The sequence below is a fragment of the Centruroides vittatus genome, unplaced genomic scaffold (genome assembly GCF_030686945.1).
Source record: "Centruroides vittatus isolate TY-2023 unplaced genomic scaffold, ASM3068694v2 contig_374, whole genome shotgun sequence".
Classification (NCBI taxonomy): Eukaryota; Metazoa; Arthropoda; class Arachnida; order Scorpiones; family Buthidae; genus Centruroides; species Centruroides vittatus.
In genome coordinates this window covers 667618-693113 of record NW_027122196.1, presented here as the reverse complement: position 1 = coordinate 693113, position 25496 = coordinate 667618, and the positions used below count along the sequence as shown (strand labels likewise).

The 25496-nt window shown below is 30.9% G+C and overlaps 3 protein-coding genes across 7 annotated transcripts; 1 reads left to right on the top strand and 2 right to left on the bottom strand.

Annotated features, from left to right (window-relative positions):
• On the top strand, window positions 1-21520 carry LOC136975534 (A disintegrin and metalloproteinase with thrombospondin motifs like). 5 transcript variants are annotated; one of them, XM_067270604.1, is made up of 16 exons: window positions 33-46; window positions 777-846; window positions 6850-7074; window positions 8550-8613; window positions 10021-10232; window positions 10309-10404; window positions 10788-11001; window positions 11102-11283; window positions 11371-11442; window positions 11830-12037; window positions 17091-17217; window positions 17300-17464; window positions 18036-18162; window positions 18254-18358; window positions 20650-20839; window positions 20923-21520. In XM_067270604.1, exons 3-16 carry the CDS (start codon window positions 7006-7008, stop codon window positions 21066-21068), a joined length of 1977 nt encoding a protein of 658 aa, XP_067126705.1. In that variant the 5' UTR covers window positions 33-46; window positions 777-846; window positions 6850-7005; the 3' UTR covers window positions 21069-21520. The 5 variants fall into 5 exon arrangements, with proteins under 5 accessions (XP_067126707.1, XP_067126705.1, XP_067126706.1 ...); XM_067270606.1 differs by lacking the exon at window positions 777-846 and having other exon boundaries at window positions 1-46; XM_067270605.1 differs by lacking the exons at window positions 33-46; window positions 777-846 and adding an exon at window positions 3758-3884.
• Window positions 21521-22113: 593 nt separating this feature from the next.
• LOC136975533 (hepatic sodium/bile acid cotransporter-like) lies at window positions 22114-24976 on the bottom strand. The gene is made up of 7 exons (XM_067270603.1): window positions 24931-24976; window positions 23600-23829; window positions 23322-23527; window positions 23038-23241; window positions 22684-22944; window positions 22508-22614; window positions 22114-22443 (listed from the first exon to the last, which is right to left on the bottom strand). The coding sequence occupies exons 4-7, from the start codon at window positions 23128-23130 to the stop codon at window positions 22359-22361; spliced, it is 546 nt and encodes a 181-aa protein (XP_067126704.1). The 5' UTR covers window positions 23131-23241; window positions 23322-23527; window positions 23600-23829; window positions 24931-24976; the 3' UTR covers window positions 22114-22358.
• Window positions 23148-23803, bottom strand: LOC136975546 (sodium-dependent organic anion transporter-like). Its single transcript, XM_067270619.1, has 3 exons — window positions 23600-23803; window positions 23322-23527; window positions 23148-23241 (listed from the first exon to the last, which is right to left on the bottom strand). The coding sequence occupies exons 1-3, from the start codon at window positions 23801-23803 to the stop codon at window positions 23148-23150; spliced, it is 504 nt and encodes a 167-aa protein (XP_067126720.1).
• Window positions 24977-25496: the final 520 nt, after the last annotated feature.

Genomic DNA, 25496 nt, shown 5'->3' with positions numbered 1-25496 from the left:
GTTCTCTACCGTCAGGTCATTACGAGCGAAGATCTCACCTGGCCAGGTAAGTTTTGTCATTTACTAGATCCTCCCATAAACAAAATAACTGTACGCCCGAATATTTTTATGTAGATCTATAAATATATATTTTTAAATACACGCATTATAGTGTTAAAGATAAAATTACACACACACACACACACACACACACACACACAAAAAGAAAAAAATACAAGAAAAATTTCGGCTCCTTTAAACAATTTAGGTTGATTCTAATCTGTGATAACGTCATTAAGTGATAACCCCTTCTGGTCGCATCTTTCTCACATCGATGTGGAATAGTCCCCATTCCATGCAAATGATGCTAGTGTTTAACCAGTCATCACTGGTTTTTAGTATCATATACTGTGGGAAAATGAAAGTGACCTACATAGTATGACATGGAAGAAATCATCGGGTCACAGACCGATACAACAAGTTAATTTTTGGCGCCAAAATCAACTTGTAGTATCACTAACCTCCTATAGCAAGTTCAAGGTTTCCCTTTCAAACACTTTTTTTTTTCTTTTTTTTTAATGTACGTACGGGGCTAATCACGTGAATTGATTGCCTCCACCCTGATTGGTCAGTGTTTTTTTTTTTTAATATTTAAACTGAATGATGCAGGAAGAAATTGATTGATACGTTCTATGCTGATTGGATTATTAAGAAAAATTTCAAATTTGAAATTTTTATGTGTTTTATGTATAGGCCTAAATATATACTGTATATATAAATATTGTTTTATTTTACAGATTTTTTTTTAATTATAAAATCGTAGTCTGTATTCTACTTTTTACAAGTTTTAAACACTTTTAAAATTTGGTAAGTTATTTATTTATTTGTTTTTTTAAATTTAAATACAAAATAATTAATTTTAAATTTAAAGTATATAATTTTTTAAAATTCTGTTAATTAATTTTTTAAAAATTCGTTAATAGGTACTTAAAATTTAATACTGTAAAGTAATTTGAAATACAGATTTATTATTAATAAGTTATTATTATTAATTATATAAACCAATGTATTATAATATATGGGTTTATATAATTATAAAATTTTAATTTTTAAACGAATAAATATACAAGTTATTAGAAAGACATTCTATGAAAATTATTTAAGTAGAAAGGTGTAATGGCCTCGTTCGTTCGTTTCATTCTTACCAGATGGCAGCACAATAGTACAATGTTGCCACACGCAGTAAGAACAAGTTTCCTGTATTTATTTTTATTTTATTTTATTTATTTTAAATATTTGTAACTTTTGTTACAAAAAATCTGCTCTTTAAACAATTTTAAATATATATGAAATTTAAAAAAATATATTCTTAGAATACAGATACAGAAGGAAATAAATATTTGAAATATTATTTAAATCAGTCAAACCTGCGAACAATGGCCACTGATGAGACCATTAAAATGACCTTTATATGGAGGTTATTTTGTATATATATATTTTTTATTTTAAAAAAGTTTTTCAAAAAATAGCCGCTGTTAGAGGTGGCCGTTATTGGAGGTTCGAATTTATATAGATTTTTAAATTGATTTTTTTTTTATACTACGAATGCCTGTTTAATTTAGTTAAGAAATTTATTTAAAATATTTTGTAGACTGCCTAATTTATATCATTGCAAAGGGTTTGTTTGAATGTACTTTCTAGGTTGCAGAATTTTAACTGTACAGCACAAAAAATAAAGATAAAAATTTGCAAAGTTAAAGATTAACACAGTCTATTAATGGTTTTGTATGCATAAATGCTTTGAAATTTCCCGATAAGAGCAGTTACAGATTTGCTAAACATTAGAAAAAATATATTTAAAAGATGTAATCACAGCTGTATTTATTGAATTATTGAAACTGTGATAATGTTCTTAAACACAATTTTTCCAACTTCACCAGCGAAAATGTTATTTTTATGGAATTGAACTTAGTTTAATGCAGTTTGCAGGTGAAATTACAGATCTCGTTCTGGAGCAAAATTGTGAAGAGGGTCTTCAAAATTTTGATTGCACGCATAAAATGCAAAGAGTAAGCTGTAATTGTAAGAAGTGATATCATTTAATGGGTTTCCGTGTTTAAATACTTTAAAATTTATCAGATACGAGAGAAATTGTGGAAAATATATCTGAATGTTACTGATAAATTCCTCATATTACCCTAATTAAAAAAAATGCATTTTATGACCACCTATAACAAGTTTCTTACAACTTTCAAAGAACAATTTCAAGATGTAAGATTGAACAAACTTTGCACAATTATTGTATAAAATTCTGTTAAAGTGACAGACATTAAAAAATCAAAATTACATTTAATAACGTATGCCAGAAAAGCTGTTTAATATTCCATTATAACATACATTCATTTAAATTTTTCTTCAAGAAAGGGAGAAAATACTACGCTTAATGGCCATCAAGATATTAAAATAATTCAGGAAATGCATATAATTAATTGCATAAAAACATCCTCGAAAAGTTAATTATCGTAGTAAGGTGTTAAATGAAATGTCGTTTGAAATTATAAAACACATTTTAATCATCAAGGACAAGTAGAAACAACCATTAAAATTCTTGTAAAAGACGTCTTTCATTCCATTCCCCCGATTAACATAATTTACAAATATTTAAAAAAGTTCTTTCTCCAGCTTAAAATTTTTAACTCTTGCTGTACTGTGGACACTAATAAAGCCTTTTTTTTCCCTCAAACCAGTCATGGGTTCGGTCAGGCCCACAATGGTACGACAGGGTACTGATCACCTCTATGAAGATTTTCTGGGGCCCGGATTCGATCGCAAGTCTGTCAGTCGTAGGTTGACGCCTTAATCATCTCGTCCTTCCTGCCATTGTTTAAGCTTTCTGATTTGCCACTTTATAGGTCTACGTGAGTAGATTGAACTGAGCTCTGTACGTTACTTAGTGTCTGATTTAGGCGTGAGCTAAACGGTTACAGTTTTAGGGCCTATGTTACCAGGCTATGTTTTGGCTTTACACTCATTGGAAGGGCCTCTTAGATAGGGCTAAAAACAGTCTAACTTTGGGCTTGTTCTCTCCATTTTGCCTGTTCACATTGTGGGCTTGGCTGAACTCATAAGGGAGACGACTGAAACGATAATGGCACTAAACAATCTTTTAAATGGATCTGGGTAGTTATTCAGATCAGGAACCTCCGGAGCTTTTCCTGCTCAGTCTATTTGAATATCAGGCCTCGTCTCCTACCATCCATTAGGCCCTATTGTGGGCCTGATCAAACATATAATGGGTTCTCAAAAAGGCTTTCTTAGCGCTTACAAGACAGAAAGATTTTAAAAAATAAAGGATAAAAAATCATTCATAATAAATTTTATTCAAATTATAATAATTTAAATAATGTCATTTATCTAATGATTTACAGTAAAATTAAAACCAGTTTACTGGGGAAAAAATTAGATCGATAAACTCGAAATTATTTTATTTCCTGTTTAAAATGTTTAAAAAAAAATTATTTTAAATTATTTGAAAACGAAGTTTTGACTCTCTGCCAATTCTTTTCGCGACGTCATCCAGTAAAGTGTCAAGTCCGGTTGTGTCGTCACCGGATGGGAATATTTAAATATTTTTTTTTCGTTTACGAGTTTTATTTATTTTATTATGAGAAAATTTTACGTGTTAAGCAACCAAAGAGATTTTTTTCCCTCTTAAAATGAATTTTTCTTTATATGCCAATATTTTATTATTCTAAACAATTACTTAAACAATAGAAGTGGTAATTATATTGCATAATAATGAATTAGTGTGGAAGAAATAATAATTACTCGAAAAAAATGATAGAAGCCGAGAATAAATATAACAATTTTAACGATAATTTTATACTTAAAATAGCATTTTATTGGTTAATTTTTTTTTTTAAACTTTCAGTAGTTATGCAAGAAAAGATGTTAAAAGTATTATAAAATGGTGAATAAATACATGGCATTTTAAAATATTTAAATTATTATTATTATTATTATTATAAAAAGAAGAAAAAAAAGGAGATTTTTGGGTCAGATTCAAAGAAAAATTTAAGCAAATTATGTTTAAATTCATGAATTTTATGCGCAATTTAAAAGTTTACAACAATTAAATGCATGCACGACTTGATTACTCTTTGCCAAATAATTTTGTTATCCTTGTTATTTTTATGGCTGAAATAAAAGTTATGCAGGTGTTGTTGATGTTATTGACGTCACTTAATACACGAAGTGTTTAATTAGAAGCGAAACAGCCTTTCAACTCCAGGTCAAAGGTGAAGGCAAAAGCGAAAAATTCCCCTATTTTCGCAAAATGATGGTGTTGACAAACGGAAAGTAAAAACTTATCGCAATTCAATATCTACGTATGGTAATCAATGCAAACGTATAGACAAACACGGGAAATTTCATGTTATTGTTTCGATCGCATGACTGATTCACTGGATGACACGATTTTTTAGCAATAATATACTATTAATGGGTTTTGTCTAAGAACCACGCCGAGACTATCCCTGAGTGACTCTATTCAATTCACTGTCCCCTTTTGTCCACTCTCACAAACGTTGTCACATCACTTTTCCATTTAAGAAGCAATGAAGTATACAGGTTTGGATAAAACAGTACGAATTCTAACAAGGAAAAACAAGGCAATTTTTAATGTTTGAATCAAAAATAAATCTTCGTATTGAATATCGGTTTCGAGTAAATAAAAACCAGAATTTCTTGTATAATTTATCAACTGTAATACTGTATAATGGCATTTAGGAAAGATTAATTATTTCTTAAAATAGAATTTTAGAAAAATATTTAAATTTTTTCTTTATAAAATTTATTTAAAAAGTTTTAAAATTCGTTTATAATATTTTACTATAATATATTTCTATGTATTTTTATAATAATAATAATAATAATGTGCACTTAAGAGAGCAATAACTGGTCTAATTATACTTATAACTGTATTTATATATAAGCTAAACAAACTAGAGTCAAGGGCCTCACGCTAGGAGTCTACAGCCTAGGGCCTCACGCTAGGAGGCTACAGCTTAGGGCCTCAAGCTTCGAGGCTCATATCTTTGGGCTTACATTAATTTATTTATTATTATTTGGGAAGGGAGAAGTGCATCTTATACTCTATAGCTTAAGACCACAAGTCTAAATTCGGCTGTGATTGTAGCATAATGAAAAAGCTTTTACGTTATAAATTGTAAAATAAAAAAAGTTTTTAAATTAATTTTTTTAATATTCAATTTTAATATTATTCATATTTTTATAAATGTTACATTATTTAAATTTTCTATAAGTGCAATAATCCGTCTTTGCATTTATGTTTTTATTAATTATAAAATTAATTTTAATAAGATTTAATATTTAATTAACGTTTTTCAGTTCTTGATTTAACAGAAAAAGTTGTTTAGTATTTTAAACTTTCTATTATTTATTTATTTAAACAATGTACAATGAAGTTAACCTGTAAATGAGTTAAGTATATTCGTATCCACATTTAAAAGAATAATTTTTAAAGTAAATTAAGCAGAAACCGTTAATTTCAAATCTAGTTTAACCTGATTTATAAATAACAATGTCCGAATTTTAAATTAAATTATTTTATTATTAGCATTTTCTAATTAATGGTCAATGAACAAAGAAGAGATTTAAACGAGAAAAACATTTCCAGGCTTTTTATTATTATTATTATTATTATTTCATTTCGATAATGAGCTTATCAAAAGAGGTAGGAAGTATGATAAAATTGAATTTTTTAATTGTTTTACGCTCCAGAGCCTTCTTATCGGGAAATTTTTGTCCCGATTTAAAAAATAAAAAGAAATATACCAGAAACAAAGAAGCGTATCGCTAGACATTTTATGTTTTGTATATTTAGTTAATAAGTGTAACTACCGCTTAATAAAAACCTCAACTTATTATTGTCCTATTTTTTGATGGGGAATTTAAAAAAAGAAAAAAAAATACGAAATTTCTTCCGATTGTGCTCTCAGGTGGCGCTACCAAGAACTGCTATACATCGATTGACGCGCCCCCACTGCGATGTTTAATATAATATGTGGATTACAATTGGACTACAGAGGAATCGATTTCTGTAAAATTTATTTTGATTGATTTAAATTGAGTAAATTAAAGAAGGAAATATTTTATAATTTTTTTGACTTTGATACAGTAATCGATAGTTCCACACAATCGATTATAGTTCTGTGCAATCGATAATTTCTTACAATTGATAATAATCATCAGCCCTATATAATCGATTATCATTCAATGTAATTAATAATTCTATTTAAAAATCGATAATTCTTTCGTATAATCGATACTCTACGTAACGGGTAGTTCTATATGAATATGGTAAAAATGACTTGGATAGTTAATCTTTCGATTTTGTTTATGGAGGGTAATAAAAGTTTTTTTCGTAGTGAGAAAGCCGACAGAAACAGAAACATTGGTCAATTAAATCATGCGTTTCGTCTTTAAATGTAAGAAGGGAAAGCGAATGATCTTTACGTCAGTTATGGCGCGTCATGCCCTACTTGGTTGGGTGGACCAAAATCTTTCTCGATTGGCGAGAAAAGGAGGGGGTAGAAGTGGGTCATCTTCCCCTTCCTCCGAGTAGCGTGGTGCTACCTGGCAGTGGTAGACCAGTTGCTAACCCGCTACGGGGAAGCAACAAGCACAGGAGGAGATGGTGGACAGTTGGTTAGGTCGGCACCTTCCTTTACAGGTATAGACCCTACCAGCCAGTTAGGAATAAATTTGGATTAACGGAGTTAATCTAAACATTATCTTGTGGTAAGTTATGTTAAAAAATAATTAAAGACGTGTGTTTATTTCCAACAGATATCGGGTATTTGTAGCGCCCTTTGGTTACGGGGCTATATTCCTATCAAACACGTATCGCAATCCTGAATCCTGATAAAAATTCGTCAGCCATATCGGCCGGCACGGATTCACGTTTCCGTCCGTCCTATCCTTTGCTGGCCCTTATATTGACCGATGTCCTTTGCTGTCATATTTTTTGGTCTTGCCACCTTGTGGATATGTGGCGAATCCAAATTTGAAAAGGTAAGTATTTTCTCATTATCCTCAAAATAAAAATATTTAATTTTACTTAAAGAAGTACGCCAGTAGGTCAAGTTCTTTAATAAAATAATAATTTTAAAAAATAACGGAATTTAATAATTGATAACTCGTAAAAAGCTTATCAATCTATGACCCCATCTCTATGATTTTTGCCTTTCCTATTTTCCCGTCAATGACCCTAGAAACTTAATACTCTTATTTATTGATATCAGGAGCATATATTGTTGAAATATCTATTAGTAAATTACTCTGCAGCATCTGAAGAGTTAAATTATTAATAGAAATTGGAGGATGAAAAACAATGAATATCGTTTATAAGCGTGGTCAAACAATATTGTACGTCTGGCGAGTGAGTTGATTGCTCTGGTCTTGATTCTCCCATCAACCTAGTTACTTCTTCCTCTTGGTCGATAACCAGAAACCCGGTCTAATTATAAATAATTACTAGATATAACGTATGCATGTATTTAATACATACCTACATTTTCGGACATTTAACTGGCTAAATTTAGTGCTCCTGTAGGATCGTTTGCGAGCTTTTTCAATCTCGTGCAGAAAATCAACACCTTGCACGGACGAACAAGTGGGTTAGTGAGGTCAATTTTCATACAAAGGGATGACGAATGTTTATGCTTTGGAGAAATGAGATTAAAGATAAATTTATCTGTATTTAGGAAATTAAATATATATTTATTTCTTTACGATTTATTTGGTTGGCTTAATCAGTCATTTCTATTGCGAAATTATTTATTTTTTATCCTTAAAATAAAAGCGAAATTAAAAATAATTAATTTTTAAATATTTTCGAATTTAAATAATGTAAAAAATAGTATATTTTCTCCTTATATTTATATATAACTACTAAAAAATCATTAGACAGTAGAACCCCGCTTTTAAATAATTGATTATTGAGAATAAGTCGTAAAGCGAGCCATCATAGTTTTATAAACTTATTGTCGTAAATGGAGATTACATCCCCAGTAATTTAGTTTTAATTATATATAATAAAATAAATATAACTAATAAAGTGTGCAATACTTAACTTCAGCAGTTTATGCAGTCAATAAAAAAACTTACACTAGTCATAAGAAGGGGGGTTGTAAAACGAGAAGTCGTAAAGCGGGTTCTGCTATATGCCGTATATTAAAAATTAAATATTTTAATATTATTATTATTAATATAAATTAGTAAATAAAAGCTTTAAAACGTATAATAACTGAATTATAAATATATTTTAAACGATTCTTCTAAAAAAAAGAAAAAAACTGTTTATACAGGATGGCCTAAAAGTAAATTACTGTAAAGATTTTAATGTTTTATTCAGTACAAATTCGGCAAAAATCGCGGCGATGAATTGACTTTTGGGCCATTCTATATTAATTAATGTTTTATTAATTTGTAGCATAAAATATAATAAATAACTTATTTAAATTTAAGTTAATTATGATTAATTTTAGTTTCACGAGAGATTAAGTCAAGAAGAACTTAGGAAGATCTTCCATGTAGATCTTCATGACAATGGTAAATATGGATATAGGATTATATATATATTTATTATTATAAGATTTATAATATATTATATTGTTTCTACATTTAACTTCCTTTATTTAATTGAATATATTATAAACTGTGAAATATATGAACTATACTTACGTAAGTTAGATCTAAATGGGCATATATAATTAAAGGTTTAATTCACTTAAGAGAGTTTTATATATAATTTTATTGTTGATTATCTCTACATTGGAATTAAATTTATTGATTAATTTATTTAAAATAAACATTTTTAGTTGAATGTCCGAAGAAGGGAAACTGGTAAGAGCGATAAATATCTATGCTAAGTAATACTTCTGGGTGAATGATCAGTCAAAAATCAAGGACAATTGTTTAGTAGACGGTCGTTGTCATCGACTGTCACCTATTTCCCAATTCACTTATATGTTAAAAAACGCCTTTTTTACACATTTAAACCATCGATAGGCCTACGTTCCATACGTAAACCGAAAAGAACCAATCGAGAGCGATAAGAGATAAGATTCTAAATTACAAAACGATAGCAACATAGTACAATTATCAATATCTTAATCTCATTAATTAACGGCGATAACGTTATAGATAACAATTAAAAGCATTAATATAGCCCTTAATAACATAAAACGTCGTATAAAACAATTTGGGGCATAGCTATAACTTCATGACCTCGTTTCAATTAGCCTACACCTATAGAGCCCCTTCACTTTTAAAGACACGTAAAATTTCCTGCAAATTCCTTTATTTAAACACAATTAAATTAATTGCAAATAAATTATAATAAGAATTAAACTTTTGGAGTCGTGGTTCGAGCTGTTGGGCCAGAACGTAAAAGGAAACCAGCAATTAATTTATGACCAAAAATAACTTTTCTTAGAAGAAGAAGATAAAAAAAGGGTCGGCCTATGTTTAATATCGCGTTTTTCTTCACCATTTAAACGCTTAGATAACGAACAACCAGTTAATTCTTTAGGCGAGAAGGTGGAATGTCCTTGGCAATGAAGGAAACTGTTGACCTGATTCTTAAGAGATTGAGGTAAATGGGATGCCAGATAAACATTCACTGTCTCGAAATGCTTTTCTATTCAGGCTAATAAACATGAGCCCAACCTCATCTTAAGTAAAAGTTTTAAACAATATTTCCCCTATTAAATCATGCGCCTAATAGCTTCAACATGCTCGAACTGTTCATGCATTTATGTATTAATTATTTTTTTCTCGTTGAAATTTTACCTGAATTTTAATCAAATTTACGAACAATTCTCTAACTTTCCATTGCTTAAATTATGTAAATTGTGTTAATAGTAAGGATGTAAAGTAGGATAATTTAATGCTGTACCGTTTTATTTATTTTTTTTAATTAATTTTTTTATTATAATTATTTTTTTATTTTCCTAGTACCTGAATACGACGTTGTTCACGTACGATCTTTATCTAAACGTTCGATTCTATCCGATGATACGAAACGGGTACACTTATCAGCTTTCGGGCAGAATTTCCATTTAAACTTGAAGAGAAATCATGAATTGGAAGATCGGTTAAAATCAATGAAACTGTTTGCGGCCGAAACTAAAGGAAATGAACTGCGATATAAAGAAATGGAACCGCAGGTAAAAATAGGGACATAATATATATATTTTTTACTGTATCAAATTTATCCTCAGTTTCTTGACCTGTAATGAACAGGAACATGCGATTTCCGACATGGGCGTTAGTTATCATGATGAAAACCAGATGGCGGCACTACTCGTTAATCATGCGGAGGATGGAAGTCTACAATTGGTAAATATCGTTCTATTTTAATTATATTCATTAAAAATAAAATTGCATTTTATAATTAAGGATTTTAGAAACAATTTATTGTTCTAAGGAAGCTAAAATTATAAAAATTGAAGAAAAAATTAGTTAAAGGTTGATTTCACTCCAGTAAATTTAATGCGCTTCCTAAAAAAAAAGAAAAAAATATTTGTAATACGATGATAGTTTAAATGTTTCTTCCTCAATACTTGATACTAAATGGTACGAAAATTTAAAAAAAAAGTCATTTTAGACACGGAAATAATTTTAATTTTTGTAATCTTTTACACGCTAAATTACTTATTTATTAATATAATAGGGAAGAATCAGATTAATTAATTAATACAATGTATTTTTTATATAAACAGGAAGGAACAATTGGTAATCATCTTGTCATCAAACCAATTCCGAAACAATTAATTGTCGTTGAGGATAATTACGTTGATGATGAGATGTTCCTCGATGAAGACGGCAACACTTCAACAACTCCCAACATGCAGCGCCATCTACCGACGCTATCTTCAGCTAACCACGTCGTTTACAAAAGGAAACAAAATGTCCCCCTATCACATTCTGATTATAGTAATGTTTTTATTTTTTTCAAAATTAAATTTAAAAAATATATATATTTGTAAATTTTAAAGTCATTTTGATGTATTGTTATTATTATTATTATTTTTAGTGGAATTAGAAGCGGGTTATGCCAATAATTCGGACTGGACCATTAGGAGTAGAAGAACCAAAAGAAAGGCCCCTACTACAGTTTGGCCCGAAGTTTTGGTGGTTATTGATTATAATACTTTTCTGTTACATGGAAGCGATAGTAGGGCATTAAAACGTTATTTTGTTAGTTTCTGGAACGGGGTGAGCTAACTTTTTAGCATATTTTTTAATGAAATTAATGACTTTTTTGCTGATTTTTTTTCCAAAATTACTTTCTTATTTTGTCAGGTAGATTTACGATATAAAGTGTTAGCCAATCCAAAAGTCAAAATTAGTTTAGCTGGTATGGTTGTGGCAAAGGTAAGGACTTATTTATCAATCAATAATAAAAAATACATGTAAGCTAAAAGTATATTTTAATAAATTTAATTTAATTACAGTTTAATTAATGAAATTAAATAAATTTATCGAAGATAATTTAAAAGTTTGGTTTAGCCGAATCCGTAATTGAGCCACTAATGGCCAAAATAAGTTTAACTTAGCCACCAGAGAGCCAAGTCGAAATAAATATAATAGTGTAGCACGTAGTGATCTCACATCCGGACTCTTATGCTTTGACTGCATCTAAGTGCTTAACTGCTTGTTGCTTTGAAGCGCCATTGTTTTAATTACTTCTATTTGAAAATATTAATAAATATATTAAAAATTATTTTATTAATTAATTAGAATTTGGAATAATTTTTTTAGGATAAAGATGCTACACCATATTTAGAGAAGAATCGTCTTCGCCCTCCAAATTATGATGCTGTTGATGCAGCGGGTGCACTATCCGATATGGGAAAATATTTATACAGAGAGGATCGTTTACCAACTTTCGATTTGGCTGTTGTTATTACTAAATTAGACATGTGTAGAAGGCAGTTCAATGGAGGAAGATGTAGTCGAGGAACTGCTGGTAAGAACGTTTCTTTTCTTATGACACATTAATTATTCGTATTTATATAAAAAACGAGAATAATAAATATATATATTTATCATGTAAGTTCATTACGTTAAGTAATTCATGGGCACAACTACATATTATAAGTATATTGCATGTACTGTACATTGACCAAGTTAAAATAAGTTTGACTTACTCGTTAGTCACCGGAGGACCAAGTAATATTAAATAGCGTAGTCATAATACGATCTCACATACTTCGGCTGCTTCTAAGTAGCAAACTGCTAAAAGAACAATGGCAAAATTTGTTTCGAATATGGGCATAATTTATAAGCATGCATTGTCACATTAATTCATTGTATATGTTTCAATCATTAGGAATTTATATAGAAGAAACTTTAAAAAGTTCATTAAAGGATTGTTGTTATTTAAGCATGAGCACTTTGTTTCAATTCTTTAATTTTATAAGAAATATTTAAACACTCTTCCATGTCTTTGAAGTTAATAATGTTTTCGTTGTGTTTTATACAATAGAATTATATTAATTTACGAAAAACCTTAAAGGTATCACCTATTGCCCCGGGGAACAAGAGATCGAATCTGAGCAATCGGAAACGGCATATTTTCAGAGTGTTTGTCCCGCCCCTAATCATCTGGCTTTCCCATTGTGGGCCTGGCCAAACTCACGGTGGCTTGAAAGGGCTTTATTTGTGCATGCAAGGCGAAAAGAGTACAAAAAACTGTACTAAATGAGTAATTTTATTATATTTGATATTTACATGTCATTTTCTAAATAATCAATTTTTGTACCTGTGAATTATCTATTATATTTAACATATATTCTGATACATTAATATGTGTGCGGCAGTAGGCTATTCTTATATACCAAGGAGTTAAAAAGTCTCATTGAGTATTTTCTAAGCGAAAATGTCTAATCATTAACATTGGCACAAACAGATCGATTCTGAGAAAATTAGAATTATTTCTCTAAGAATAAAAGAAGAAAATTATCTAAATTATGAGAAATACAGTGGATTCTTTATTAGGTTTTTTTTGTATATAATATAAACGAAACGATGAAATGAAACAGAAATTATCGTATTTTCTTGCGTATAATGGCATATAACTTGCAAAAATTGTTAGAATGAAAATACCACCTTATGGTAACCTGCGCCACCATATACTCTGCACCTATGGGAAGTGCCATTCCTCCATAAGCCTAAGTTTGTAATCTCAGTTTAAACCTGTATGTGGCCCACTGCATAATTCGCACTCCTTTCAAACTCTGTTTCAAATACCTAACCCGCGGGTTATACGCACGAAAATACGATAGTTTTTTTTAGCTCCTTCTATATTAAGTATATTAAAACAGAAGGCCTCAAGGATTTACATTTGATTAATATAGTTAAAACACAAGATTTCTTCACGGAAAGTGATCACTCAAGCTAAAAATAACGGAATATATCTTACAATTTTCTATATCAACAGAGATATCGAGTGTGCAGAAATGAATTACGAAAAAAATCGACATTGGAAAGTTTATTACAGATCCTATCTGCAGCTTAATTTATTCGAAAATATCGTAAATTATCCTTTATATTGATGATTGTTGAATTCCTAGAAAAACAAAATTTTTTTCTATATTTTTATCTATATTAAAATTTAGTTTCTTCCTCGTTGAAAGTCATCACAGTCATTCACCTTGTAAACATTTATGAATTTTCGGATGATTTTTCATTGTAATTCACTCAGTCATGATTCATTTAACATCATTCCTTGCCGGAAAAAAATGAATTAAATATAAAAATTTCTATATTATTGAACCATAAAATTTGTCATTTATCTCCCTAACAATAAAATGAATTTCAAAGAATAAAAAATAATGTAGTAAAAGGTGGGATTAACCTTTAAATAAATTTCGAACCCATACGATTTGCAAGAATTTCCTCATTAGACTTTCGCGTGAAAGCGAGAGAAAGCAATAAGGAAAGTGAAAAAAAGAAAAGCATTTATCTGTTTATTTCACACAGTAAACAGTTCAAGTCAAAATTTCTTTATTTTATATCACGATATAAAGCAATTCGTGATATGATTATGAAACTAGTTTCACTTTAGAAACGGCATTTTCAAACCTGAATTTCGTGTTACTTTGGTCAGGCACACTTTTCACCTTACAATGGGGGGGGGAAGGATTGCTTTGTTCTCCTTTTAATGTCCATGTTGCTAGAGTTATTCGTGTTTCAAAAATTTTAATAATAAATTATACGTATTCGGATCTACAGTATTTCCAAGTTTTAATTGTTATTGCATCGCTTGAAACGTACCCAAAACAACGAAATATTTTAAAGTAAATTTCGTTTTCAAATACTTGGAGGAATAAAATCATCAATTTTGTATTGCATAAATGGGATGAGGAATGTCAAAAGAGGGCTGTTCCGGGAGGACTTTCTATAGGAAACTGGCCCTATCTAGATGTGACACACACGTGATGAAAAGTCAGAAAACTTCACGTGACCAGTGCAGTGTCTATATCACGTGGTAGGTGTATCCATTCTGGTATAATCTGCATAATGGGCTCTCATCCATTTTAAACTTCAGTAATTTGAAGTATCGGCTACTGACCAAAGACTGGAAAATTAGGGTTGAAGGCCGAGTCTATTCAAAAATTTTTGTGTATTGACTTGGGTTGGGCTCCATTCCTCACCGCTCAGATGTCCTCATTGTGGTCTTTAATGAACCCATGTAGGTTATGGGAAGAAAGGCCCTCTGGTGCCACTAGGCGGAAAAAGCGAAAAAAGTACAAATATGACCCATTAATTTAGTAAAAGAACAAGAGAAAAAAATTAATACATTTCAGAGAACTTCCTCGATTACATAAAGATGAAAATTCTTATAAATGATTTTAAGGACTATAACGAGAAAAACACTTAACAAGATATGTTTAAGACTTTTTACTTCAATTAAAAATGTTCAAATTTTGTTTTATTTTTCTATCTAGAATTTGAAAAATTCAAATATTTAATGAAAAATTATTAATTGATATTAAATTGTAAACAATGAATGTAACGAATTTCTTTAATACTTGAGCAACGTTCAGTTATCTAAGATGAAATCTATTGTAATTAAATATTCAAATTAAATTACTCAATTAAAAATATTGCATAGATTAATACCTATGTACAGTACATAATTCAACCTAACAATTAATTTCATAACACTTTAAATAATTAAATTTTCTTTTATAATTTTATATTATGCAACTAATTATCAGTGTGTACTTTTAAGAATGAATAGTTGTAAAATAATAATGATAACAGTAAAGAGTGCGTTAAGATAAATTAAATAAGATTTTTTTAACGTTTAATATTCTTGGACATTCGAAACTTCTCACTTTAGAATAACAAATCTGTACGTGACATTACATTTTCATCATCAAATTAATAAGTTATGCATAGTACGTTGTATATAATAACTTATTATTATATTAACGATGTAATTAATATCTCAGCCGCATTGAAGTATTAATAACATAATCTCATTGACGATAAAACAATCCGAATACACATAGTTGACCAAAACTCAGTTAATCAAATCAGCTTTATTTTTAAATTTACTTTAGAAATATTAACAATAACTTATATTGTTCTTACGTGTAAAAATACAATTTATATATGCATCTATGTAAGGGTATGTAAGCTTACTTTATGTATTATGTACTTTATGTACTTTATTATTCGGCTATCAATATATAAGAGAATGGTGTGCAAACTGTGGTACATGCGTCAAAGGTGCATCATGCTCACCAGTGTCCGAGTGGATAAAACACGAGTGGGTACGCACCTGACTAATAGGCTAGTTGCGTGAAGTTTTCTAGATTTTATTCACGTATCTAATACTTAAATAAGGGCCAGTTTTTCAAGAAAGTCCTTTTGTGAGGTATCCTTACTTGGCAGATCGTTGTTTTGTAAAACGAAAACTTATTTTAAATTAATAAAAAATAAATGTATTGTTTATCAAATACTCCCGTTTACTATTACTATTGTTATCAGCATGAGACAGTATGTTAAATCAAATTTAACATATAAACGTACATGTAAGAATCAAAAAGTATGTAAAACTATGAAAATCAAATTCGCTTCTATATTTTTAAATTATTAATGAGCATGCAGTAACACAGTAAACCCTGCCTTTACGGTCTAATTGGTAGGATGATAGGATAAATGGATTAAGGTAACTCGACAGAAGGGTGAACTGCCAAGGGTGGATGCCTCCCGGGAGGACTTTCTACGGGATCCTGGCTTCTATTTAGATGTTAGACACCCGAAGAAAAAATCCTGAAGACTCCCTGAGGGTAGCCCGTTGGTGAAGCACAGATCCACGATTACTGGGTCAACATTCAGTAGTTTCATCCACTTGACTGGTGGAACAACAATAGGAAAAATCTCGTAATTTTAATTATTATCTAGAGCTTGATACAGTAAAAAAAATCGATTATCCATCACGCTTTTAATTAGTTTCTGTTAACCGTCAGAGAGCTAAATTTATCTTTAGGCAGTAGAGTTATTGTATTTTTTTCTTACTGAATGAAGTAGAGTACATATTATACTTTATATTTTGTTGAATTTTACTATATGTAAGCATCTGTATCAGTACTGTAACGCATGTACTGTAAATACTACACTGTACAGTAAATAAGCAGTTGATTAAGTTAAAGTATTTTTAGTGCAAATACAGGATTGTGTATAAATTGTAAATTAATTTTTCTCTACCGATATAGATAATTCTATTATCAGTCTATTCTCTTATAATAAAATAAATATAAATAATATACAACATACTGTTTAATATTATTTAACTCTTTAATTCTTCCCAAACGGGCAGAGTTAAACTACTTAAACCCGCCTTCTATAACTTGTATATTTTATTTTACTTAGAGTTTTTGATGATCGGTTTGGGGACAAGGAGTGAAAATTTTAAAAATTCTGTTTTACTTTTATGTTTTAATACATATAATAATTTTAATAGAATTTAATATTAAAATATAAATTTAATTTCTATATATACAAAGGGTTTGCTTACGTTGGAGGTGCGTGTGTAGTGAATAAAAGATTAGAGAAAGTCAACAGTGTTGCCATTATCGAAGACAGTGGGGGATTTAGTGGCATCATAGTTGCAGCACACGAAGTGGGCCATCTGTAAGTATTTATTAATAATCATTAATAATTATTATATTCGATACGAACGTTTTGAAGTCTTACTATACATTATTTTTTACAGTTTGGGTTGTGTCCATGATGGTTCGCAACCTCCTAGTTATCTAGGAGGTCCGGGAGCGAGCAATTGTCCTTGGGAAGATGGTTTCATAATGAGTGATTTGAGACATACAGATAGAGGGTTCCAATGGTCAGCCTGTAGTGTTCAACAATTTAAACATTTTTTACAGTAAGTAAAGTAATAATTCGTTTTATTGCATAAATAGGCTTATATCCATACATAAGAAGAAAATAATCTTATAAAAGTATATGCAAATAACTAATGCAGTTATTTCTGACATCAATATCAATTAGTGAGTGCTACTTGTTCCTAAACATTGAGAACCACTGGCTTAGAAATGGGATAAGATAATGATTCATATTTTTCTTAGTTTTATGTGGTTTTTTTATTTAAGAGAATAACATTTTCTCCATTTTAACGCGCATCTTAACTTATCTTTAAGTACGGTTTGATCAATGACGAAAGAAAACTAATGTATGCCTATTTATGAATTTAGATAACTTCGTAAGATAAGGATTTATAACAGAAGTAATACATAATAATATATTTATAATTGATAATTGTACATTTTCAAAAATGTTATATTAGTTTAGATTCAATCTTCAGTAAAATTTTTAATAAAAGAAACAAGTTTGTCCTCAAGTAATTTACATAACCACGAAAAAATTAATCAAAATTCTTGATTATATTTAAAAAATTTTCATTCGAATGTTTAAATTGAATTCTTCCATATTTTCAGAGGTGAGACAGCAGTGTGCTTATATAATTATCCACACGATAACCAAATACTGTCAAGAGTACTACCAGGAACAACTATGTCCTTAGATGATCAATGTCGTAAGGATAGAGGCACCACTGCTTGCTTTGTAAGTACTATCAAGAGATATTCTTTATAATCTGATTTATTTACTATAACATTTCTTATGAATTACTTACATTATTAATTTGAACGTTTAGAAAGATGCTCGAGTTTGCGCTCAGCTATTTTGTTACGACACTTCTTCGGGATTTTGCGTGTCGTTTAGGCCGGCAGCCGAGGGTTCTACATGTGGCCATGGACAAGTAAGCAATATGAATTATAATATTTATTTTATATTTTAATATTTTAATTAATTTTATTTTATGTAATCTTGTATTAACGTACAAGAAACTAAATTTGCGCTCTCGAAACGGCAATTTTTTTACAGTTGATGGTGGTTGATAATTCTTACTTTTATTCTCTTCACTGTCATTCAAATAAAAATTTAAAGATGGCTGGTTGGGTGGCAAAGTGCAGACCTGCCACTCTAGAAAACGCGAATTTGAATCTTGATCAAGAACCTCAAGAAGTTTTCTTGGGTAATCGCTCGTGAAGAGTTCTGTCCATGTTCCAGTGAAGATCCTTACGTAATCCGTTACAATCTTTACGATGATCCTTCCCGAGTTGGTTTTTACGACTCGAGAATGTCCGTACGATGGTTCGAGGAAAGCCACACCTCCACACTCAGTCCAGTGAATATTTATAGTTTATTTACAAAACAAATATTTACAGGATGTACAAGTTCGACAACATTATATACACTATGCAACAAAGATGTGGTATCTCACGTCGGCTTGTCTATTGGAGACTGTCAGACTCCGGGGAACTCAGGTCGCTTTTCGGAGCTGGCTCAACCGCGTGGCCGTCCTGTCTCTGCACTAACCCTTCTCAGAGGACTTTCTAAGAGGAGAACGCTCTCTCTACACCTCAAAGGCTTCCCTAGTGTCAGAGACTACCACGTAATCGGTCTCTCGCCCTTCTTCCCGTTTCTCCCGCCACCCTTGCAATTTAAGGGATTCTACGGCGACAACTTGCGGCCAATCAGGTTCTTCTTTTCCCCTGGGAGCTTCCAAAGACGTCCGCCCTCCTCCGAACGACGTAGTTTACAAACGCGTCCGTCCCTTGTTTACGTTTTACAAGTCGACCAACACGTGGCAAACACATTGACGTGTACCCATAAACGGAGACGCTACTCCCTTTGTTTTTCCCGGCCGTTTATAGCCCCAACGCCAGGTGGGACTAATTATCTCGGTCGCGTGGCTTTTCGACCTACGACGCTAAAAGCGGACCTTTACAGTTCCAGAATAATGGACGATGATGTCTCATGTGCTGTATATCGGATATCGTCCACGATTTAGATATTTCGCTTCCTTTCCTCACCACCTAGTCTCTCTGCCGAGATAAACGCACGATGGGTAAAGAAGAAAGGTTCTCTTAGTACCGACAGAGCGAAAAAAGAAAAAACTCGGAAGATTGTTAAACAGTGCCATTTATAGTGTTAAAACTATTTCATCTTATTAATGCTATTTATTTCGAATATTTTTCAATCCCGCGAACACGGCCTAATATCGGTGGCTGAGGGGATAAAATTACTGAAAGATGGCCATAGATTCGCGCTACACCAACCGGTCGGTCACTTCGAGTTTTCCAGATTTTCATCACGTTTCTAACATCCAAATAGGAGTCAGTTTCACATAAAAGTCTTTTCGGGAAGTCTTCTTTTCTTTTATTTTCAACGTATTGCATTGCCGTATCCAATTAAACTAAACAACAAATTGTCCTGCGAACACTAAGGCCTTTTCTTACGACTGTTGCGGGATTAAACATTTCTATAATATAGAATCTTTGAAGTTTATATGAAAAATTTAGCATGTGAAAATTTCTTTCAGAAGTTCACGAGACTTCTCAGAGAAGTATGCTGATGTCTTTCTCAGCCAAAAGCGAAAATACTATGCCATCATCAGCATACTTCTGAAGAGCCATTGAAAAGTATTTGGGTCAGTCTCGAAAATATTTTTTTTTTTTTTTTTTTTTTTTTAACTCTTTCCGCCCTGTGGGCACTAAGAGGGCCTTTTTTAGTAGGCCCATTATAGGTTCGGCCAGGCCCACAATGGGGCGACCGGGTGGTGAGGGACGGGGCCCGACATATCCGAACGGACCACCCCCCGAAAAATTCCTGGGGATTATTCGACCCGTTCGGATTCGATCCCGGGTCCCCCAGAGCGGTAGGCTGCCACCTTTACCGCTCGGCCATCCGGCCGTCGTCTCGAAAATATTTGAGTGGTTTGAGCCAAATACTTCACAATGGCTCTTCCGAGAAGTATGCTGATGATGGCATAATATTTTGGCTAAGACATCAGCATACTTCTCCGAGGAGCCTCGTGAACTTCCCTGATAATACACGATATCGATATCATATTCGAAAATAGGGGGTATCAAGGACATTATTATTTGATAAGAGAATTCATTAGACTTTAAATAAATAAATACTTTCTATTATTATTAAACTGCATCACACACTAAATTACGAATAAATAAATGATTTATATATTAGGTTTGTAGAGATGGTCGTTGCGTAGGAGAAACAGAAAATATTATACCTGACTATACTCACTACACACCAACTTATGCAGGGAGGCATCCTAATTTTGTTTACAGACGAACGGACAGAAGAGGAACCACACCTTACATTTCAAGAACAACACGTGAAATTATCACTAGAACAACACCGTCGCAATCTCCATGTAAGAATCTTGTACATTGTGGCATCATTCTAATCAATAAGTTTTTATATTTTAACTTATAAATTTATTCATTTTATTTTCAGCATCGTGTGAAGACAATGCTCAACAGTTAGCGGGAGGGCTGACGTGTACGGAATTTCTACAAAGATACGGATTTCGTTATTGTAAACATCGTTACATGAAACAAAAGTGTTGCAAATCGCAATTGAAATTGTGTTCTCGTAGTTAACGCATTGTTGACAATTGTTAGTCAAATACAAAAGGCCAAGGAACAATGTTTTTAAAGACGATCTTTCAAGTTTAAATCCAATTCCAAGTGTTCAAGAATTGGTGAAAAAAAAAATGTTTTTATTCTTAAATTTTTTTAGACCGAAATATATTAAAACAAGAAAGAAAATCTCTATTTTACTAGCATGTATTTTTTTCCGGTAATGTTCCTATTCCGTTATTTTCATTTAAATTTTTTCCAGTTCACATAAATAATGGGATCGACAAACCCTCAGAGCAATATGTGATAAGTGAAATGTATTATTTCATCCAGAAATTTTCACGATAAACGATGATTTATCAGGAAAATTTCAAATGATTTTCGGGAATTAAGGACTTTCCTTCCACATCCTGTTTACCTTGTTTCTATTCTTTACGGTGGTTTCATTGACAATAAACTATTTATAAATTTTTGTTTCTGACTGAAATTTTCCTTAATTTTCATAACAAATCCTGAATAAAAGGAAATATTTCAAATTTATTTTAAACTTTAAAACATTTTACTTCTTTCTTATAAATAAATAATCAATTAAAATGGCTAATTTAATTTTATTACTTGTTTATATACATAATTTTTAACGAAATTGCAAATTCTACTTGCAATAAACAGAAATATTTGTGAATATTTGAAATATATATTGAAATTATTGAAAATTCTTTATGTGGTACAGGTATTCTTAATTAAATCAAATCTCGCATTAAGCAAGGAATACCTGTACTTCATATTACAAAATTTATTACATATGGACTACGTATTTTAACATAAGACTACAATGGAAGATTATTTTTTTAATCTAGTATATGGGAAATTATGGTGCTAACGATTGTATGCTAGAAATTATGAAGGTCATAAAGAATATTAGCATACTTTGAATAATAAAAAATGAGAATACATTTAATACAATTCATAATATAGGAAAAGAAAACATAAAGGAATACAAATAAATAAATACAAAAGAACATTGACATGGTTCAGAACGCTAGCCCGTTGGTCGCGGGTTGGCACCAAACCAGCCACGACATGGACTTTATCAGGTTTTCTTCATGTGTGTAACAACTAAATAGGGGCATAAAGTACTCCCTGGAGGCACCTTTCCCATGGCAGATGACCAAAGTTTTGCGTTGCCTTATTCCAACCAATTCAATCCAGTCTTAAAGTTTTGAAGGGAAAGCTTAAAATTTCTTCGTAACAAACAATAAGACTTGTAGAATAGTTTGGAAGTATATTCATACTTTAAATTCCCTGACGTTATTAAGCAGTAGTTTCTTCTTTTGATCCTGGTTTTGTATATTTTGTTTTTCGATCGAAGAAGATTGGCGTCATTGGACTACATTTCCTAGAATATATGTTAAAAATTAACTTTATTTATCTTTTTTTCACTCTAATCTGATATCACTTACTGTTTGAGAGTTGGCATTATAATATGATAAAATAGACATAAGGCACAACATATAGCAACTTGAGACACTAAATAGAACCACGGAACTAAAACAAGACTGATATTTTTCTGAAAAATTATAATTTTTAATTAAAATTTTATATGTTATGTCAAAAATAATTTAGATTTGAAACTTACTACTGTATCAAAAGACAATGAAATGACACTAATTGCCACGGGTACGTTTTGAATTCCACTTTCAATTGCGATAGTGGTGCAGATGGCCTGGTTTCTTCTAAACAAAAAACTCAATAAATATCCCATGACAACACCAGTTAAAGGCATAAGAACTGTCGTAAGAACCAGTATGAAAGTAAGTTCATGAATTATCCGTTGAAACGAAATTAATTCTAGTACAAATGTTAGCAGAAAGGTGCCTAAACCAAGAGCGCTACCCCACTGTAAAAGAAAAATTAAATATTAATTTATTTAATATCAATCCATTTATATTTCAAAAATGCTTTAAAAGTCTTATTCTAAAATATGCTTTACTTTTGTGAGGTAAACAGATGCACGTGGAAATTTCCATCTTATGATCATACCCACTAGTGCGGGAGAAGTTATCATCACTAATGACAATGCCATATTGCCAAAAGGTATAACTAACTGACTTGCTTCTCTGAGTCTGAGTATAGCCAGACGTTCAAAGGCATCATTCCTAATGCTAAAACAGTCGATATTGTAGTCATGCTGACACTAAAAATGACAGTTTTTACACATTAAAACTATACTTAACAATCCAAATAAAAATAAACAGTAAAAATATATAAATTTACCTCAAAGACACATCACCATTTAAGTAATAAGTGAAAATATTCGATAGAATTCCACCAGGAGTACACGATATAATAAGTAATCCGGTTGCTACTTCCGCTTCCAGTTGAAAGATGTGTTTATAGGTATACCCTGATAAAGGCATAACTACAAATTGACAAAGTATTCCAATCAACACTGAGATTGGTCTTCGTACATGGTTCCAAATCTATATAAATAAGTAAAGAAATTTATATTACAGACTATTGACAAACACAGCTAATAGAATTATTGTGCTTACCTGACCCCAACAAATGTCAGCACCCATTGACATCATTATAATTATTACTGTTAGAATAATTAAAATATCTTTAACTAATTTAGGGACTTCCGGGCCATAATTGTGTTTATGATTATCAATTGTGAAATTAGAGGAGGAATTTTCCACCAATAAAGCTGATGTAATATTGAAAGTAGTTTGAAAAATAGTTGTGTTGTTCGTCATATTGAATTTCAGAAGGTAAACGATCTCTGAAATGAAAAATATGGTTAAATATTTAAAATAATTTTAATTTAATGTTTATAATTTGAAGATTAATTTTTGAATGAATTAATGCAGAAATAAAGAATTCTGAAGTGTAATATCGAAAGAAATAGGCGAAGTAATTGAAGAGTACAAACTCCTGAACTAGGTGAAGTACTCTTGTAAACTAAGCTGTAGTACTGTTTTGGAGTTAAAGTTTCAGACTTATAATACTATTTTATATAAAAAATCGTTACGTACACATATTTATTTTCCATTCAGATTGGTTACGGTTTTGCAGAAGTCCGTTTTAAACAGGTTTTTGTATATATATGTTTAATATAAAATAGTAAATATTAAAGAAACATTGTATAACTTTGTATTGAATTCTATTCTTTATTAAAATGTAGAATTACTGTACAATTACAATAATGTCACGAAAACATGAAATTAATTAAAATAAATAAATCTGAAAGTATAAAATTGGCTTCTTACTTATTATAGTTTTATAATTGTTTATTATTATAAATAATTTTTTAATTGGCTCCCAGCTATTTCATATCCGACCTTAAATTGTCGTTAACTTTCCTTCAGGAGATCTGCAGGGGGTTATTATTATTTATTATATAGTTTTATAATTGTTTTATAATTGGATCCCAGCTACTATATAGCCGAACTTAATTTGTCATTAACTTATCTGCGGGGGATCTTCGCTGAACGTCGTACAAGGGGTAGTATGCATCGTGCAGAAGTGATTGGATGTATGCTCATGTTTAGGTTAACGCTGTTTGCTGTTTTATTTAGCGGAATTTTGATACGTTCTATTATATCGGGTCAGTTTTATATCATTGCTAACCTCACCGACACACTGTATAACTATTTTCCTATACAGTAATGCATTTGTGTTATACAGCAATGCACTCTACCTCTGTGCGTTGTGCAGCAAAGCATTTATTTGTCATATTTACGGTCTGTTCTGTGATCCTACTTGATACTTCGAAATAGATTAAAAGGTTTTTACATAAGTTTCGATCTACAGTGATTGGCTTATTATTTTTGAAATTATTATCCTATTATTAGTCGGGAACGGCTGTAACAAAAACACTAACCATTTCTAAGCTTCGTGTACAGTACATTGAAATTTTTCATCAGTTCCTTAAGTTCTGTAACATATTAAAATATCAGCGAATTTTACCAAGTGCCGAACCCCATAACGAATGTGCGGATTCCTTTAAACGATAAAAAAAAAATTCAATAGAAGAAATTAATTATTTAGTGAATAATTTTAATCTTTTTGAAATATTTTTCTTATAGAAAATGCATAATATATCGACGTTAGCTAAAAGAATAAAAGAAAATAGGTTAGCTGAATTAACCTTCATTTTCTATGTAAACAGAAGAGGAAGAGGTTTGGTTTATTTGGTTACAACAACACGACACGTGGGCCTCCTGCCTCCTGACAGGACTTACGGAAAACATCCCTATATAAGTGTACAAACCTGAAAACAAATCGGAAAACTCCACATAGGCGAGATGGAAACCTACGATCAGCATTCAGTGGTTTTATCCATTCGGCCACTGGTGAATTAGGAGAAGAAGAAGAAGAAGAAGAAAAAAAAAAGATGCAACTGAACTAATCAGATGGTAATCATCAGTGTAAAACACAACACAAGAA